Source organism: Branchiostoma floridae, chromosome 13, assembly GCF_000003815.2.
Source record: "Branchiostoma floridae strain S238N-H82 chromosome 13, Bfl_VNyyK, whole genome shotgun sequence".
Lineage (NCBI taxonomy): Eukaryota > Metazoa > Chordata > Leptocardii > Amphioxiformes > Branchiostomatidae > Branchiostoma > Branchiostoma floridae.
In genome coordinates, this window is record NC_049991.1 from 20841438 (window position 1) to 20860803 (window position 19366).

The 19366-nt window shown below is 40.6% G+C and overlaps 1 protein-coding gene across 1 annotated transcript; it reads right to left on the minus strand.

The window, feature by feature from the left end:
• Positions 1-899: 899 nt before the first annotated feature.
• On the minus strand, positions 900-11757 carry LOC118428653 (neurogenic locus notch homolog protein 3-like). Its single transcript, XM_035838762.1, has 9 exons — positions 11712-11757; positions 11139-11358; positions 10275-10537; positions 5416-5559; positions 5033-5170; positions 4793-4930; positions 2026-2260; positions 1166-1428; positions 900-937 (listed from the first exon to the last, which is right to left on the minus strand). The coding sequence occupies exons 1-9, from the start codon at positions 11755-11757 to the stop codon at positions 900-902; spliced, it is 1485 nt and encodes a 494-aa protein (XP_035694655.1).
• Between the last annotated feature and the right edge of the window lie 7609 nt (positions 11758-19366).

Here is a 19366-nt window from a genome sequence, read left to right on the forward strand (position 1 = left end):
TAGAATAAATACTCAACATATACGAGTCAAGATAGGTGTCTTTGCTCTCGTTTCTATCAACTCCGGATACAAAGATGAGTTCGGTAAAGCTACCTCCTACCCGAGCTGAGGCAGTAACTAGAAGATCTAGAGTTGCTGCGCTAATAGGGCCTTCACACGGAAATCGAATTAGCAGGAATCAAGCCGAACCAGTCGGAATGAAGTATTTGCAAAATTCGTAACACATTCGGGGCCATTCCGAGTTGGAATTCCAAATGGATTTGATATCCCCTTCACATGAAAAGGAATGAGCAAGAATGCCGTCAGAATGAACATTCTTTTCTATTCCTGGGAATTCGTAGTGTATTCTAGAAAATCTTACTGCATTCGAGATCTTCTTTTGGCCACATTAGGGAAGGATTCGAAGCGGCTTGCCGTTTTGGTTCTCCATGGAATGAGATAAGAATGTTTCGAGTAATGTTGGAATGCCACAGAATGCGGTCAGACTGCAGTTAGAATATTAGATATCCACTTGGAATGCCATTCGATATTTCTACACTTCGAATGCACCTCGACAGTTTTTGACATGTCAAAAACTTTCGAGCCAGCCAAAAGAACGGGGACGAATATCTGGAACGCAGTACGAATGTTTAGAATACAGTACGAATTGCGAGGAATTTCCACGAATAGAAAAAAAAAATCATTCGGACGGCATTCCGGCTCATTCGTGCTCTCGTGTGAAGGGGGCTTAACAGATGCCAAAGATTTCAACTCGTATTTTGTCGTCATTGTGGAATTGTGTACATTTGCATGCATGTGACCAGCTGCCATGTGGGTATATTTATCCTTAATGAAATCAAAAATTACTTTATTTGGTTGTTAAATTTCTAATGTTACGTTATATGACCTATTCTCAAGCTCTATTTGAGTACACTTGGTGCATAGATAAAGAAGAAAACTGTGGGGAAATAGGAGCAGTTTGGTCAAAAAACTTTTATCGCAAAATTATTTTGAACCAACAGTTACTGTAACAAAAACTTCCACCACCACAATTAAATTCGTGTCAAAGAGACGGATGCATTTCTGAAAGCTTGATGATCTGAAATGTAATATTTCCTTTGAAACTCTATAATGTGTACAGTGGATTGATAGTCTATAGTGCTAGTGCCAAATCATCGTGACCTACCCGCTGAACCTGCGCACACGGTGTACACAATCCTGTCTCCGCTCCCGTCTCCAGGAAAGGCCGCTGTTGTCCTGTGCAGGCTCCAGTAACTCCCGCCTATCCCACGTCGGCAGTTCTCGGCGTAACACCTGTAAAAGCCGAAACTCCTGTCCACTGTAGCCCCGGCTGAGAAAGCCAAGTTCGCCACAACAAATACGCCGACAGACGGGAGACAGCCGAGCACGTTGTTGATGTAGGGGTCGGAGTCGTACTCACTCACGCAGCTGGAAACACAATATCAACATCTCTAACATATATCTAAAAAATTGGTCACACTTGACTCCTTTACATTACAAAAGATATTGACAACTAAAAAAAGATACCATATGCAAGAAAAGACATCATGCCCATTGCAAGAAAATATATACATAGCTCTCACCAAATATTTGCTCCTTTAGAAGCTTCACCACTGCAAAGATTCCCTTAAACCAGCGACAAAATCAGAAACCAATATGAATTCATTCAAACGAGCCGTACAATCTGACCTCTGACTCCTCTGATCAAAGGAAGAAATGACCTAGTATTTTTTCCTTAAATGAGCTTGATGTCGAAAATTGTTGATGTTTCGTTCTATTCATATGATTATGGTTGTGATGAGTTTCCGTAATGAATGATTTTGAGCTGTTAGTGCTTGAGTTGATAAGTTATTAACGTTAATAATTATCGATTATTAATTTTTAAGTTGAAGGGCTCCCTTGGAAATCAGTTTCTCTAAAACTGAAGGGATCAGCCTATATGATACAAATAAATAAAAAAAAAGATCACAGGACAGAATTACTACCAGCGTTCACTTTGACTTTTCCACATGTCCCAGAACCTACCGGATGTACACGGGGTCGCTGCCTGTCCCACCCTGGACTGCATTATTCTCCCCACAGCCCGTTGGCCTCAGTCCATACCCAGCACAGAGGTTCTGGTAGTCCCTGCACCAGTTCTCAGTGGCAGACAGACCGTCAGCCGGCAGCCTCGCCTCGATGGCGAAGAAGTCTACTCCTTTATACGTCTGGTTTGCGGTACGGAGGACTTCAAAGGCGTGGGTTGCTGATGACGACAATACTAGGATTCAAGATAAAAATGCAAACTAGAATTCAAAATCGGTTGTGAAGTTTTGCATTTTACGTAGCCTAGCCGTCGATGTAAACTACAATTTGATAAATGTGGAGTTGTGGGTTTCTGTATTTTTATGACAGTTGTAGTATGCAAAAATAAGTCATGATTAGCACAATTCATGTCTACTGAGGGTTGAATGCAATTTGCTAATATATAAATTCTATATGATATATCTATTTATTGTAAGTGTAAAATTTCAGTTAAAATGTTTCCGTTGTAATTTTTCTACCATTAACACTATGGAATATTAAAAAAAATGAAGGCGGGTGAGAAATCTGTCGTAATTTCCTGCCAATGTCCAGAGCGACGCGCCTATCCTCATTCTCAGGCACCCGCATTCGTGAGGCACTTCCGAGGAGCGAGAAGTGAAGAAAAAATCAGAAAAAGCAAGATATTTCAACCCACACCTGTGGTAGGGTTGAAACATAGATAGGACAGAGGTGTAGAAGGCGAGAGAGCGAGGGCAAGCAGGTTCACGTAGATGGCGACCAAAAAGGAAGAGTCTATGTTCGGCATACCATACTCTGTGTGTTCAGTCATTTGTTCAACTTTGCTGATCACTTAGATTTCAGAATGAAATCAAAATTTCATCACATGCTCGCATCAATTTTTGGGTTCCCAGAGAATGCCATCAATAAAACCGGATCAACATGGCCTTATCTCTTAATACAGCAGTAAGGATATAAAAAGGTTGACATCTTTCTGTAATATTACCTTATACATCGTAACAGAAAAAAGGAGTTGAGGAAAACTAAATAATCTTGATAGGGCTCTATTCTCTGTAAAGGTGTTGTCTCTATGTGCTTTTGGGTCACTGGCATTTCTTCACGTATTGAACCACATGCTGTCGGGCCGGCAATGCCTGTTGGTAAGTTATCAGTCCAGTCATCGAAGTGAAGAAAACCAGATGTAAACATTGCCTAACAAGCAACGCCTAAAAGAAGTCACGCCAACACGTTAATAGAGTAAAATAAAGAGTGAACACATTTTGTTCGACTTTTAAGTCTAAAAAAACGTGGAATTAATAGTGATATAATATTAAGTTATCTACGTTATTCGTCGTCTTCGTCGTCTTCTGCGATGGCCGGTCAGTGTAATATTGGAGAACTGCGCATAATTTCAGGTCGATAGTTTGGGCACCTTTCATTTTTTCACTCGTCAATTTTCATCAACATCACCTTCTACTTAATATTATTCCATGTCTCCAGAATTTTGTTCCATCTCTCAAAAGTTTTCAGCAATGACTGATAAAACGTGCGCCTTCTTTTCTTGGACAAATCTTTCGTCAAATTTCTGTCAACTCATAATTGCTCTTCTAGTTACCATAACATTATAGTTGATGAAGTGGCTTGGTAAGGCCTTCGAGAACATGTTTATATGATAAGGTTTTAGCTTTAAACATACTTTCTGATCCGCTATTTATCGCTATGTAGTATATGGTGACAGGAATATCAAAATGCTGGCACGTTTGTTGCCTAGGTTTGGCCGAGTGTATGTTTTTATCCGATCTGAACGTTATTGATAATTGGCGTAAACACTATGCGTGTATTAAAAAAAGTCATGACTACATAGAATATCACATTATTTCCGCAAAAGAGTATAGATGTAATTCGTATCTGTCAAATAACTGTCATATAGATGTCAACTACTCAGCAATCGGTTTATTTTTGGCCCAAAACGCGAAGAGCAAAATTACCTGTACAGCTAGAATGCACAGACTTTGTCTTTGATGATATCAAATATTGGCCACGTAGACAAGTTGTAACATAGATGTCAAAAACATGATAGATGCATTTATTACTTTGTGACAGTCAGTCAGCCATGTCATATGGTATATTACTTTGAGACTAAAGGGTAACCTCCGTCGACATAGTATTGTGAACGGTCTATGTGTTTAGTGTTTGCACCTATATCTCTGTTCCGTTTGCCGCATTCGTATGTGGATTTTCATGTCGTCTGTACTCGGTTTTGAAATGATGCACGTTCCTTTCTTTTCGCGGTAGCTGTTGTTGTAATCGATGTAAAAAATTCAGAAATCACCCCTATATTTTCGGTATTGTGGAACAGGCAATAGGATTTCGGCGTTTGGTAATCAGCTTATCTCCAAGCAGATAGGGTGAGTTATGTGTTGTTACAGATGTATATATCCAGTGTTGCAGGTACAAGTTGCATCTAGGGCAGGGGCAGGGTTATCCGTACAGGTGGCCTGGGCATCACACGGATTGGCCAGGCATTCATCGATGTCTGAATAGCAACACCAAACAGTATATGGATGTTGGTATAATACAGGAATTTTGCATGTTTATATGTGCATGTCATCAGCAAAAAAAAAAAATACCTGCATATCCAGTTCCACTAGTGAGACCGTCTCCTGTATATCCAGTGTTGCACAAAACAGTATGTAGATGTTGGTATCATTCAGAAAATGTGCAAGGTGTATATTTATCCATATGTGCATATATGTACCAAACAAACTACCTGCACATCCAGTTCCACTACTGAGACCGTCTCCTGTATATCCAGTGTTGCAGGTGCAGGTTGCATCTAAGGCAGGGGCAGGTTTATCCGTACAGGTGGCCTGGGCATCACACGGATTGGCCAGACAGGCATCTATGTCTGAATAATAACACCAAACAGTAGTTAGATGTTTGTATATATCATTCACAAAATGTGCAAGGTGTACATTGGTTTATATGTGCATGTCATGAGCAAAAATACCTGTACATCCAGTTCCACTACTGAGACCGTCTCCTGTATATCCAGTGTTGCAGGTACAAGTGGCATCTAGGGCGGGGGCAGGGTTATCCGTACAGGTGGCCCGGGCGTCACACGGATTGGCCAGACAGGCATCGATGTCTGAATAGAAACACAAAACAGTAGTTATATGTTGGTATATATCATTCACAAAATGTGCAAGGTGTACATTGGTTTATGTGTGCATGTCATTAGCACAAAAAAATACCTGCACATCCAGTTCCACTAGTGAGACCGTCTCCTGTATATCCAGTGTTGCACAAACAGTATGTAGATGTTGGTATCATTCAGAAAATGTGCAAGGTGTATATTCATCCATATGTGCATATCTGTACCAAACAAACTACCTGCACATCCAGTTCCACTAGTGAGACCGTCTCCTGTATATCCAGTGTTGCAGGTGCAAGTTGCATCCAGGGCAGGGGCAGGTTTATCTGTACAGGTGGCCTGGGCATCACACGGATTGGCCAGACAGGCATCTACATGTATGTCTGAATAGGAACACCAAACAGTATGAAGATGTTGGTATCATTTAGTATGTACATACAGCATTGCATCGATCTTATTCTACGGATATTTCTTTGTTTAGTCTAACAAAAGTACCATCGACTCGATACACCAATAATTCCATTTCAGGTAACATCACCAAAAACAACCCTTCCAATCAAAATGATTACACCACTTCCCTTCATCATACACAAAAGACTTAGCATGATGCAAACGCAAACAAATACATCGTGGCAGGCAAAATAACAAAACCTAGGGCAAAGCCGTCATCAACTGCAGCCATCTGCCAAACAACTGCTACCCAAGAGCTTAGAGTGATCCAATAAATTGGTCAACATCTGAGGTTAAATTGTTATATTCCTATTGTACATTTATTGCTTATTATAATAAATGAAGCCCGGATTTTAAACAATACATTTCAGGAACTAGAGTTCGGCGACCTCATACCCCCATGAAAATTTAGAGCTTTCGTAAATTTCATGCAATTGACTAACACATTAACATAATTTATGCATGGTGTTGTTAATCATTGACTACATACAAATGTCACAATTATAAAATTCCAATTATGAATCATAAAGTGGTTTTGCAATTTTTAAATAAATTATGCAAATAAGTTCCTCATTACCATATTTGGTATCTGCTTATATTCCACCTAACATAATTAACATGTGTTACATGTCCAGTTATTGAAAACAATGGAACTATACAATTTCCTCATTAATTATGCAAATTAAGTCCTCATTTGCATAACATGTTTATCATTATGAACATCTTTGCCTAAGCTACCTGCATGCCTAAAATGCAGGCAATCTCTCGTTCCTTTCTGCAGTTATCCTCTTTGTGTCTTGACAAAAACACCACTGCAGTTCCACAATTAAATGTTAGGGGGCTGAAACTTGCTCCACTTGTTTATGGCTCTAAAAGCTATCTATCACATAAATGTCAAGACCATAGCATGTCTGGAACAAGAGATACATAGAAAAAACTGCTATGATAGAATATTCTCATTAATTATGCAAATGACATTACATGACATTTCATGGAGGTAATTATATCATGACCTAAATCATGTTCATACCAAAAATAATACAAATCCACCAACATCTGCTACACCTATTCTTTTCCAAACAGAACAAGCCGCCAAAACTAACACAACTTACTCCCTGCCCAAAAATGTATCCACTACTAAAAAATCATGAACCTGCCACATGAGGATAACTTTAACGCCAACTTTGATGCTCAATACCTCAACTTGTCTAGCTATGGCCTGGGCATCACACTGGTTGGCCAGACAGGCATCCGTGTCTTAATGTGCCAGTATAACAAATGTATGAACAATGAGCATGACAATTTCAAAGAGCAATGAATCCATAGTAACGCAGCGAGATGGGATCACAGTTTCATTAGTTACCTCTCCATGCTGCCTAAACCCGTAAACCCGTAGAAATCTGGTCCCAAATGCCTGTCCTAGCACTCTGTACCATATGTGAAATCTTTATTGACACGACAAAAGTACAGTGACTTTCGTAAGGTCTATAACAACTACTTACAATACAACTAAAGAAACATATACGAATATCTATAGGCATAAATATGTCAACATATTGGGTCTAGCATGTCATTTACACTTTTGGTTCTATGATATAAACATTTGTAGATATATTTGCCTACTTGTACACAGTATCAGTAAGGGTTATATCCTCCCAGAATGTAGTTGAATTCATCTATCGAACAGAGAGTAGCAAATTCTTTAGAGCAAGCGGAAAGAAATGTGAACAGCTTTGTGCGTTTATCATTATATCGTCACCAATCCATAACAAAGTGACGTTCGTCTTCGATATAATTTGGGCAGAATGGACAAAACCTCTGGTTACGGGGAATTTCGGTATATCTTCCGGCTTCTACATTTAGTTTGTGACTACTACGTGGGACCGCGTAGCGCAGCGGGACCGTGTTCGGCCCGTGACCGAGAGGTCGGGGGTTCGAATCCGGCTGCTGTGTTACCGATCTTGTTCCCTTGGGAAAGGCACTTGACGCGACTTTCCTCACTTTACTCAGGTGAAAATGAGTACTTAGCTTCGGCTGGGCCGTCCCTCGGATAGGACGTAAAATGGAGGTCACGCGTGTCCGGGGAGACCCATACCCCAGGCACGTTAAAAAACCACATGTGCGATGGTGCGGTGTGCGATGGTGCAAAATCCTTCCGTCTAGAATTGGTGATTCTCTACAAAAATCACCCGGACTCCAGGAAGAATAGTGACATATCAGTCACTAATGGAGATCTGTATAACCAAACCAACCCAAACCAAACCAAACTTATCTATTTGATTGATCTGCGAAGTTCAAAACTTTGTACATTCAAAAGATACTTTTTTGTCCGCATCTTTCCTTTAGGTATTGGAAAACTCTTCTTCAAAAGCCTCAAGATAACTTTCTCCCTCCCGCAAACTAAAAAGCCACCGAAAACTTAAAGCCATTCACAGTCAAACTAGTACCATAATTGCTTTCGTTGATTAGGGGCATGATAAGTTGTTGTAAGTCAAAGTCATATACAATACAATGTCCGGAAAAATGCAATTCAACCTACACCCACCTTCACATCCATGACCATCCTCCAATAATGCGAAGCCCTGTGCACAGATGCACCTGTGGCCGTGACGAGTGTGGATACATATATGGGCACATCCACCGTTTTCTGTTGCACATTCATTATTGCCTATATACAGTAAAGACTACAGTTAAGGTACGCATTAAGACATTGTATGAAACGTTGAAAAATAAAAAGCTGGTGCATTAAGTAAATCAGCTGTCAAGATATATGCTTACCTGTGGAGCCGATACACATTTTATTCTTCTTTCTACATAATATATATTAGCATCTACGGAGAGGTTCAAATACATAGATACTGTAAGCGCCAACTTACAGTTTTGAATTTACCGCCATTAGTTTTAGTAGGCTATCTTTCCCGCCTAAGTCAGTCCCACCACCCCGGGGGAGTAAGCCAGTGGAGGGAAAGCAGAACTGAGACAGTCAGGCAGGCAGTTGAGACAGGGAACCGTCTGGAAAGTGACCCGTGCTGAAACAGGCACAGATCGGAGGCCTGGAAGTAGACAACTTCCAGGAGAATAGGACCTGGAGTCAAGACTTCAGGAGTTTCGTGAAGGAGATTAGTGCCTGAGGAAAACTTCAGGAGATCCAGAGGAGGATCAATTGGGCCTGGAAAGGAAAATTCCAAGAAATCAAGAACAGGATGACACAACTCCAAGACACATGGACGGACTCATATCGGGTATGTAGGAGACCATAGCAGTTCTTTACACCAGGAACTCATCTTTGATCATTGTTGGATTCACCACGGACTTACGCAGCATATTCGGACACAAGGAATCAGTTAGGGATATATCAGGACCATCAACAAACGGCGGCTCTGTAATACTAACCCTATTGGTTGATGGCTTGGAAGAAATTATAGCCACGGATGGGATTCCACACCCTAAGAAATGGCTGTCGCCTGAGCAGACACGAAGAATTCATAGTTGTAAAAAATGTACATGTAGCAAGTCAGTTCCCAGAATGATTGTTCAGCAGGTGAAACCCGCCATTTAGGCCCTCTGACAGGTCACGTCAGATCGCTCCTATCTCTTATCTTGAAGGCTGTGTAAGGTGGTTTATGCCTGTCGCCAAATTCGGTAAGAAACGTTACCACCACTAGTACGACGGTTGCTACGGTTATATTAGCCATGTATATGACTAGAAATTGCCATTCTGTGACGCTTTTTAAAGAAAAAAGAAAGGGTTGTTGACTGTCATTTGTATCCCACCTTGCTTAACTTAATATTGTATAAAAATGACTGTAACAAACGTTACCATTGTTTGATGCTTTCTACGTTATCTATTTGACCTGGTGTAGAACAACTGCCTACTTTTTAAATGCCCCTAGGTATGCCCTCTTATACCTAAAAGATGTAGCCAATACTGTAAATCAATTCGAAGAAAAAAGCTAGAGCGCACTGTTACCGAAAACGTTTGTTACCTGCCCTGTAGTACATTACCAATGGGTAAAAAAATAACAAGTTTTCATTTTTTGGATATGGATAAAAGAGGAATTTTCCTTAACAATCATGTAGTTTTGACTGAAAAATAAGCTGTTTTATTTTTCGACCAAAAAAAATCGCAATTTTTTACATTTCAACGAGAACGTGTGTAAAGCTACCTCCTACCCGAGTTGAGACAGTAACTAGAAGATCTAGAGTTGCTGCCCTAACACATGCCAAAGATTATCAATTCGTATTTTGGCTTCATTGTGGAATTGTGTACATTTGCATGCAGCTCAGTGACCAGCTGCCATGTGGGAATATTTTCCTTACTGAAATCAACAATTACTTAATTTGGTAGTTACATTTCTAATGTTACGTTATATGACCGACAAGCTCTATTTGAGTACAATTGGTGTATAATATAAAGAAGAAAACTGTGCGGAAATAGGAGCAGTTTGGCCAAAAAAACTTTTATCGCAAAATCATTTTGAACTAACATGTACTGTAACAAAAACTTCCACCACCACAATTAAATTTGTGTCAAAGAGACGGATGCATTTCTAAAAGCTTGATTATCTGACATGTGATACTTTCTTGCGAAATTCTATATTATCTAGAGTGGATTGATAGTCAATAGTGCCAAATCATCGTGACCTACCCACTGAGGTTGCGCATACGGTGTACACAATCCTGCCCCCGCTCCCGTCTCCAGGAAAGGCATCATATGTGTTGTACAGGCTCCCAAAACTCTCGCGTATCCCACGTTTGCAGTCCCCGGTGTCACACCTGAGAAAGCCGAAACTCCTGAACGATGTAGCCCCGGCTGAGAAAGCCAAGTTCGCCACCTCAGCTACAGCTACTGACGAGCTACAGCTCAGCACGTTGTTGATGTAGGGGTCGGAGTCGTACTCACTCACGCAGCTGGATACACAATTATAACATTTCTAACATATATCTCAAAAATTGGTCACACTTGACCCCTTTACATTACAAAATATATTGAAAACTAAAAAAGACACCATATGCAAGAAAAGACATCATGCCCATTGCAAGAAAATAGTATTACATACATAGCTCTCTCAAAATATTTGCTCCTTTAGAAGCTTCACCACGGCAAAGATTCCCTTAAACCAGCGACAAAATCATATTCAACCGAGCCTTACAATCTGACCTCTGACTCCTCTGATCAAAGGAAGAAATGACCTAGGATTTTTTTCCTTAAATGAGCTTGATGTCGAAAATTGTTTCTGTTTCGTTCTGTTCTAGTCATATGATTATGGTTGTGATGAGTTTCCGTAATGAATGATTTTGAGTTGTTAGTGTTTGAGTTGATAAGTTATTAACGTTAATCATTATCGATTATTAATTGTTAAGTTGAAGGGCTCCCTTGGAAATCAGTTTCTCTAAAACTGAAGGGAACAGCCTATATGATACAAATAAATTTTAAAAAAAAGATCACAAGAAAGAATGCATTTATACTACCAGCGTTCACTTTGACTTTTCCACATGTCCCAGAACCTACCGGATGGCGCCGGGGTCGCTGTGTTGAACACCCTGGACTGCATGAGTCTCCCCACAGCCCGTCGGCCTCAGTCCGTACCCAGCACAGAGGTTCTGGTAGTCCCCGCACCAGTTCTCAGTGGCAGACAGACCGTCAGCTGGCAGCCTCGCCTCGATGGCGAAGAAGTCCACTCCTTTATACTGCTGGTTTGCGGTACGGAGAACCTCAAAGGCGTGGGTTGCTGATGAGGACAATAGGATTCAAGATAAAAATTCAAACTAGAATTCAATTCAAAATTGGTCGTGAAGTTTTGCATTTTACGTAGCCTAGCCGTCGATGTTAACTGCAATTTGATAAACGTAGAGTTGTAGGTTTCTGTATTTTTGTGACAGTTGTAGTATGCAAAAATAAGTCATGATTCATGTCTACTGAGGGTTGAATGCCATTTGCTAATATATAAATTCTATATGATATATCTATTTATTGTAAGTGTAAAATTTCAGTTAAATGTTTCCGTTGTAATTTTTCTACCATTAACACTATGGAATATTAAAAAAAATGAAGGCGGGTGAGAAATCTGTCGTAATTTCCTGCCAATGTCCAGAGCGACGCGCCTATCCTCATTCTCAGGCACCCGCATTCGTGAGGCACTTCCGAGGGGCGAGAAGTGAAGAAAAAATCAGAAAAAGCAAGATATTTCAACCCACACCTGTGGTATGGTTGAAACATAAATAGGACAGAGGTGTAGAAGGTGAGGGAGCGAGGGCAAGCAGGTTCACGTAGATGACGACCAAAAAGGAAGAGTCTATGTTCGGCATACCATACTCTGTGTGTTCAGTCATTTGTTCAACTTTGCTGATCAATAACATTTCAGAATGAAATCAAAATTTCATCACGTGCTTGCATACATTTTTGGGCTCCCAGAGGATGCCATCAATAAAGTCTGCTCTGGATGCCTTTAACGGGTCGGTCTTAGAACCCTGATGTTTAGCATTAGTACGTTTTCAATTTGATAATTGAACAATGACGAATGTAATTATGATGGTTTCAAAATCCGAGGTACTTACATTTACCTAGTATACAGACCAACGAGCAATAACAAACAATCTTTATTGACACGACAAAAGTACAGCGACTTTACAGTAACTATACAGTAGGTAGCTGGTATATATACAGACCAACAAGCCATACATTATTAATACCTGTACAGTACAAGTCCATATGTATAAGGTTGATGTTTCATCTGCGTCTTCCTTCAGTCAATATTGATGTTGGTAAACTAGAAGTCTCAATGTATTGGATTACTAACAGTTTTGAATACTGCCATTAGAGGGACCCAGGTGGTGGCCATTCAATATACCTGGCAGCTAGAGTGACTATCAATGACTACAGGTGCACTAGTAGAGATAAATACAGTTATAATTTATGCTGAAGTGACCTTCTCTCTGACAGGAGGAGTTGCTGCCCATCTCACTGCAAGGTATCAATATTCAAGTACACTTGGATTTGAAGCCTGACCTACATGTATGTCAGGGATGTAGATCTGTGTACAGGTACACAGATTTATAAGGTACAGGTCCGGATCTGAACATGTACCAAAAAGTTTGATCAATTATATGTAAGTTATAAAAATAGCCAACTGACTGTTGTAGTACTAGTAATGAACTGTCATCTTTGTATGATGTCATATTTAAACATCAACACAAAGTTTATTTGTTTTTAATTTCAAGTGCAAGCTTATAACAAATGTTATCTCATTGATTTGGAATTCACTTATCTGTAGTCTTAAAACCCACTATGGTTTAGTTTGCTTAGGTACAGGAACAGATCCGTACCATCAACTAGACTATTTTTAAGAACCGGGTATGGTACCGACTACAGGCACGGGTATTTAGGTACACAGCCCTACATGGAAGTTACAGCTATGACTGTTCTGACACTGCTCCAATGTTCCTTCTTACCGCATGCAATCATAGATTAAGTCAATCAACTTTAGTACATCGTAGTATTATACAAAAGTCAATTTTCCGCCATTTCACAAAAAAAGTTATTGTTAATAAGCAGCTGAAAATATGTGATGGATTGAAAACAAGAAATTCTTTTTAAAAAAGCTGTGCCTTGCCGCGAATTTTATGTTATTTTGGTAAGTTAGACTAGATTCTACGCTTAAAAAATTCCGAGTTCCACATGTCGCCCCCCTCCCACCCAAGTTCCTACATACGGAAAGCTTTGGTGACTTCTCCAGGTGCCAATCCAGTCCCAAATCTTCTTTTCACACAATACAAGCTCTATCAAGGACATTCATAGTCACAAATGTCTTTAAAAGGACTAAATGTACTTACCTGGCTAAGAGCGACACCTAGCAACTTCAGTAGGAAATGCAGCGAAAATCCCCGAGTGTTTTACCTCATTATCATAATTTATGTCAGATGAATTATTGGCACATTAAACAGGTTTTGTAAAACTTTTTGACCCACAATGAATATGCATTATCTTTTATTACAAACTAAGTTCCTTCTGATGCAATTTGTGATATATCTTTATATAAACATGGTGAGTTAAAGCGTAGATTTATAACAGGGGACCACATACAGTAACATGCGTCTAGAAGAGCGTTTTAATTCTCGCCTGGAATGTACCATTGTTTAACTAAGCCATGAAACTCGGCAAGGAAAGAAGGGCCTTTGGAAGGGGCTTTGGAAGGGCTGGGTTAACAGGTTGAACCATGGATCCAACCATGGAAAAAACTCAGCATAAGGCCTTGCCGCTGGCGCGGAAAGGCAAAAATACATTCTAAATATACTATGCTAATGATACAGTATGCCATCGTCGATTCCAAGGTCAAAGAAGAAGATGTCAAAGAACAATTAGATCACGTGGTGTAATAATTGGCAGCGTGTTTGGCTCAGGACCTAGAGGTCCGGGATTCAAATCCTGCCGTGTCACCGATCTTGTGCTCTTGGGAAAGGCACTTTACACGACTTTCCTCACTACATTCATGTGATTACCAAGCTTCAGTTAGGGCCCTCCCTCGGATAGGACGTTAAATGGAGGTCCTGTGTTTGGGGAGAGACACATCTCGAGCATGTTAAAGAACCCACCACACTTTAATCGAAAAGACTATGGGTCCTTTACGGTGTGAGTGGTTCAAAACCTACAATCCTTGGCCGCAACTGGGGCAATTGCTGTCCTATTGATGTTACCTGAGTGGCGCCGAATGGCAGCTCGCTTCAGACACTTGCGATCTAGCCCCACCTATTGTAAGCTCCTCGGAATTCAGCCCCTGGCTGTGAAAAGAGAGTAGTCGGCCCACCCAATAATAACAAAAATAATTTCTATTGTTCTGTATTCAATACTCTGGCCAAACTTTTTAGTCGCACTCTCGCATCATTTTTGGGGTTCCCATAGGATGTAATCCATATATCAACATGGCCCTAGAGGTGACCTACACCAGTCTTGCATTGAGCAACACCATTAAGAAAATATAAAAAAGAAAGATTAAAGCAGTTATTCTGTAGCACAGTGAGTTGCACTTTGGTAGACAAACGGGCAAATACAAAAAGATGCTGAAGAATGCCTGGCACACTAATGTGCTACATTGCCTTGAGCCTGAATTTAACGTTGCTGCTGACACTGACCTGACTGGTCGATCTATAATTTTAGGTTAAACTTTGAGCCATTCCACAATATAAACACACTGTACATTATTTCTTGCAAGTTTTGAGGAGAGATAAATTTAATAGTCTAGCCTGGGAATTGTTTTACTTTGGCCCTCTGTTTTGGCACCCCCTATTAGTATTTGGTACATTGAACAGCATTCAGTAAGTATTGCCACGTCAGTAGCCAGTGGTTACAATGGAGGATAGTTCTCAGGCTAAATTTCATATGTACACAGGCATCTATTTATCCATCCATCTCTGATATATCCATGATCCATTTATTTACTTATTCAAATCCATGATCCATTTATCCATCCATCTTTCCGTCTGCCCATCCGTCTATGTATGTCCTATCAGAGGGATGTACATAACCACAGTTACATACAGGTACCCATTTCCACCTAAGTGAAGTGAGGAATGTAATGTCAAGAGCCTTTCCAAAGGGCACAACATCAGTGGCATGTCAGGGGATTCAAACCCAGGATCTCTGGGTTTCTGGGCCAAACAGCCTAACTGCTAGGCCAATATGACACCACGGTAAGGATGACACCATGGTTCATATCCAAAGGATCAGGTCCAGGTCCAGACCTATTATAGTACTATTTTGGAGAGCAAAGCATGTGTAGAGGTCTCTGTGAGTGCTGCAAGTTACCGTCTGTATACATGTGTATGTTGAAACTGTACACTGGAAGAACATTTTCATTATCAACAACTTATGTGCAAATAGGAAACAGAGGTGTAACATTCTACATTTCATTTTATTTCATACTTCCCCTTTTTCTCATTTGGCATGGCTGCTGACTGTTCAATATTAGCAAAATCAGCAAACTGTGTCCTCTTAAAGACAAAATAACTGATCTTTTTCCTGTTAGTTTTTCCTGAATAAGAAATGCCAGTTTTGTGCCAGTCACTGTACTGATACCCACCTAACCACACATAATAGAGAGGGCGCTGTTTTCAACTGGCGCTTGATTTTTGGAATGGCGCAGACACATTAGTTCTAGGCTGTTGTACAATTTCAATGCCTTAGAATTTTCAATGGAATAGTCGTCATGGTGCCTAAACAACCAATCCAGAGGTAATGGGATATATAGGTGAGGTGAGGTGAGGTGAGGTGAGGTGAGGTGAGGTGAGGTGAGGTGAGAATTTTCATGCAGGCTATGATGGAAGCAACATCTGACAAGGATCTAACAATTATTCTAAGACATCCTTTTCGATAGCAGCATTTTTCACAGCAATCCCTATCTATCCTTGACCTATCATGTGTCAAGACCATTTTGAGTGCCGTGGGTTTTGCTGTTCGTACACAGTCAGAATCTGGTATAAGTCTTGTTTTTGTTTCATAGAAATTCATCAGAGAACTAGGGTACATGCTCTTCCTGTCGTTTGGGGACTGCATTGTTTGTCTGTCTCTCTCTTTTTTGTGCCTTTCCTTCTTCAAGAGTGTAAGTCACTACTACTATCGCCCCAGGAGTGGGTAACCACTTTTTGATAGTCCCAAAGGGGCATTTAACCTGCCATCAACAACCAAACTTGATTGACAGCAGCTAGCAGCCATTTTACATGTATATGTGGAGTTATGTGGGCACAGTTACCCTGGACTTTGAGACTTCTTTTCCTTATGAAAGTAAATATCAGTCAAGCATATTAACAATGTGCACCGAGCAAACTGATTATCAGTGGGACTTTTGACATACTGGTAGTGAGATTGAAAGCACTTATTTGGGATGTTCAAGAAACAGACAACTACAAAACAAACCATGTTTGATTGTTAGACAAACTCAGCTTTGATTGTTAAACAATGTTTTTTTAAAGTTTGTTTACATAACAGCTTGGAGATTAAAAACTGTGTGTATCTGTTATAGATATGTTTCCTGTGGAACTAACTGAAAGGTGTATATCATGCAAACAGTATTATTTTTGTTCGCCAACCAACCAACTTGTCAGGAGGAACCGCCTGTCCTCAACAACCATTTTTGCTCGGTCCCTCGAGTGGTTGCTCAGGATAAGTTTGACTGTATATTGTAGCATGCAATTTTTTCATGGACAGTCAATAGTAATAAAAAATACCTAACCTTATATCTGGACCGATAGACCAAAGGCTTACATTTTAGCCATGCTATGAATGACATTACCTGTATGATGCCTTACTAGTATACTTGACCTAAAGTAAGACTAAAGAGCTTGATGAAAAATATCATCCGTCTTTCCAGGGAAGTCCGTTACACTGCCGACCGGGTATTTATTCAAAAGACAAAATATGACCAATAACTGATCTTTTTCCTGTTAGTTTTTCCTGAATAAGAAATGTCAGTTTTGTGTCCCTCCCTGTACTGATACCCACCTAACCACGCATAATAGAAAGGGCGCTGTTTTCAACTGGCGCTTGATTTTGGTAATGGCGCAGGCACATTAGTTCTAGGCTGTTGTACAATTTCAATGCCTTAGAATTTTCAATGGAACAGTCGTCATGGTGCCTAAACAACCAATCCAGACGTCACGGGATATACTGTAAATGCAGAAATGTTCGCGGTGGTTTTATGTTCGCGGTTTTTACGGTGGCCACTTCACCGCGAACTTAAAACCACCGCGAACATTTTTTATGGCAATAAGAGACTACAGTGCATGATCATACCGCGAAATTAAAACCACCACGAAAAGTCCCCTTTCCCGATAGCGCGAAATTAAATCCCCACGAACTTAAATGCCTTTACAGTATAAGAGAGGTGAGGTGAGCTAAGGTGAGGTGTGAATTTTCATGCAGACTATGATGGAAGCAACATGTGTCAAGGATCTAACAATTATTCTAAGACTTCCTTTCGGTAGCAAGATAGCAGCATTTTTCACAGCAATCCCTATCTATCCCTGACGTATCATGTGTCAAGACCATTATGAGTGCCGTGGGTTTTGCTGTTCGCACACAGTCAGAATCTGGTAAGTCTTGTAAAAAAACACGCAGTGAAAATCCTACCGGGTGCAGACGATCGCCCCTGCGGCAGAAAGCTTTATCTGCCCCGTAGAGAGCCTATACTAGCTACGTATACGTAGGCCACCCAAGCCACGTAAGGACTGGATTTTAGGTTACCGTCGGCATCGCGCGCCTGGGTAGCGTCCAGCATCAGCGTAGGGTACCAGCAGCATTCCTAATCTGTCTCGCAACATTGAAGACCGTACGGTACCTGCATGCCTCTCGGTGATTTTCAACCCCCAATCTAGTACCAGTTGATTCTGGGATAGATCGAGTTGTATCGGATATTTACGTGACTTGTCGTGTGACAGTCAAGTAAAGTCTAAACGTTTCTTTTGCATGTCGTTCGCTCGTAATATTTCCCAAATCGCCGCTATATTCTCTGTAATTTGTATCGTTTGGGGTTCGTTTTTTTTTTGTTGTTGTTCATCTTATTCGATGTTTGGGACTGTCAATATCATCGGTGTTGTAATATAGTCATAACTGACGCCGCCGGGCGGAACTTACTGATGTGATTAAACATATGTTCGTCGAATCATGTGTGGTAAAACGACAAAAATTGACATCGTGGACCAACCAACTGTTTCTGGTATTCCTGACAAATTTTGTTGTATTTTGAGTATCATAACTACCACATATCTATGGTAAATGCACGGCAACATCTGATGCCGTGGGCCAATGGTTGTTGGTTTATTAGAATGTAACAGTATGATTGTTGGTAAATGATAAGCACAATGTCACACACAACACTACTGACAAACCATAATTACGTCACAAAGTGTGTTACCTACGTAACGGTCACTTGTTCAACTGTATTTGATGTGTGCGTTTGTTGTAAAAAAAATGAACTCACCTTGTCCACGGCCGCCAGTTACGAGACAGGAACAGGCGATCACAACGGCACAGAACAGACGCAGAACGGACATTTTCCTCGGTTGCTTTCCGTCTGAGTTACTCCAGTAGAAACGTTCAAAAGTCCACAAATTTAAAATAAACAAACCCTCCCCGGCTGGCGGGGAGGCACGGCCTGTCTGACGATAGACTTTCCTCTATAGGTCCTCTACAGTTTCCACAGTAAAAAGTTAAAATAAAAAGTTTAGATAATGAAAAAAGTCAGCTTCTATCCCATTGGATCACCACCGCCAATGTCTCAACTACGTGTCCATTATTAAGGTTTAGTTAAAAATTAAAAAAAAAACAACTCAGGATCAGCCTGCGTCCTATTGGCCTACCACCGCCAAAGTCTATATCTCCGGAGCAGCACGACAAACCCTCCCCGACGGACGGGGAGGTACGGTGTGTCTTTCGGTGCACTTTGCAGTTGTCGACTACAGTTTACACAGGAAAAAAAAACTACAAAACAAAAGTAAGCTGAATCAATTTCTATCCGATCGGATCCAACAGAAGTCGGTTATCCTATACCACCGCCAATTGTGTCTCAGCTATTCTTCTTCGGAACAGCTCAGACAACTAGACGAGCAGATACACCAACGACTGGCCGACCTCTAACTGGGTAACATAGACCTGTTGCTGGGGGACGAAACCATTGCCACAATGGGTACGAATAAGTTCCAGAATTTGCTACAAAATTGTCGCGGACGTTGTTGTAACATTATACTTTT

Coding starts and splice junctions, on each gene's coding strand:
- LOC118428653 (XM_035838762.1), bottom strand. CDS start 11,757: ATGCGGGTGCCTGAGAATGAGGATAGGCGCGTCGCTCTGGACATTG. Junction 5,171..5,415: donor TAGTGGAACTGGATGTGCAG/GTAGTTTGTTTG, acceptor GTTTCTATTCAG/ACATCGATGCCTGTCTGGCC. Junction 4,931..5,032: donor TAGTGGAACTGGATGTACAG/GTATTTTTGCTC, acceptor GTTATTATTCAG/ACATAGATGCCTGTCTGGCC.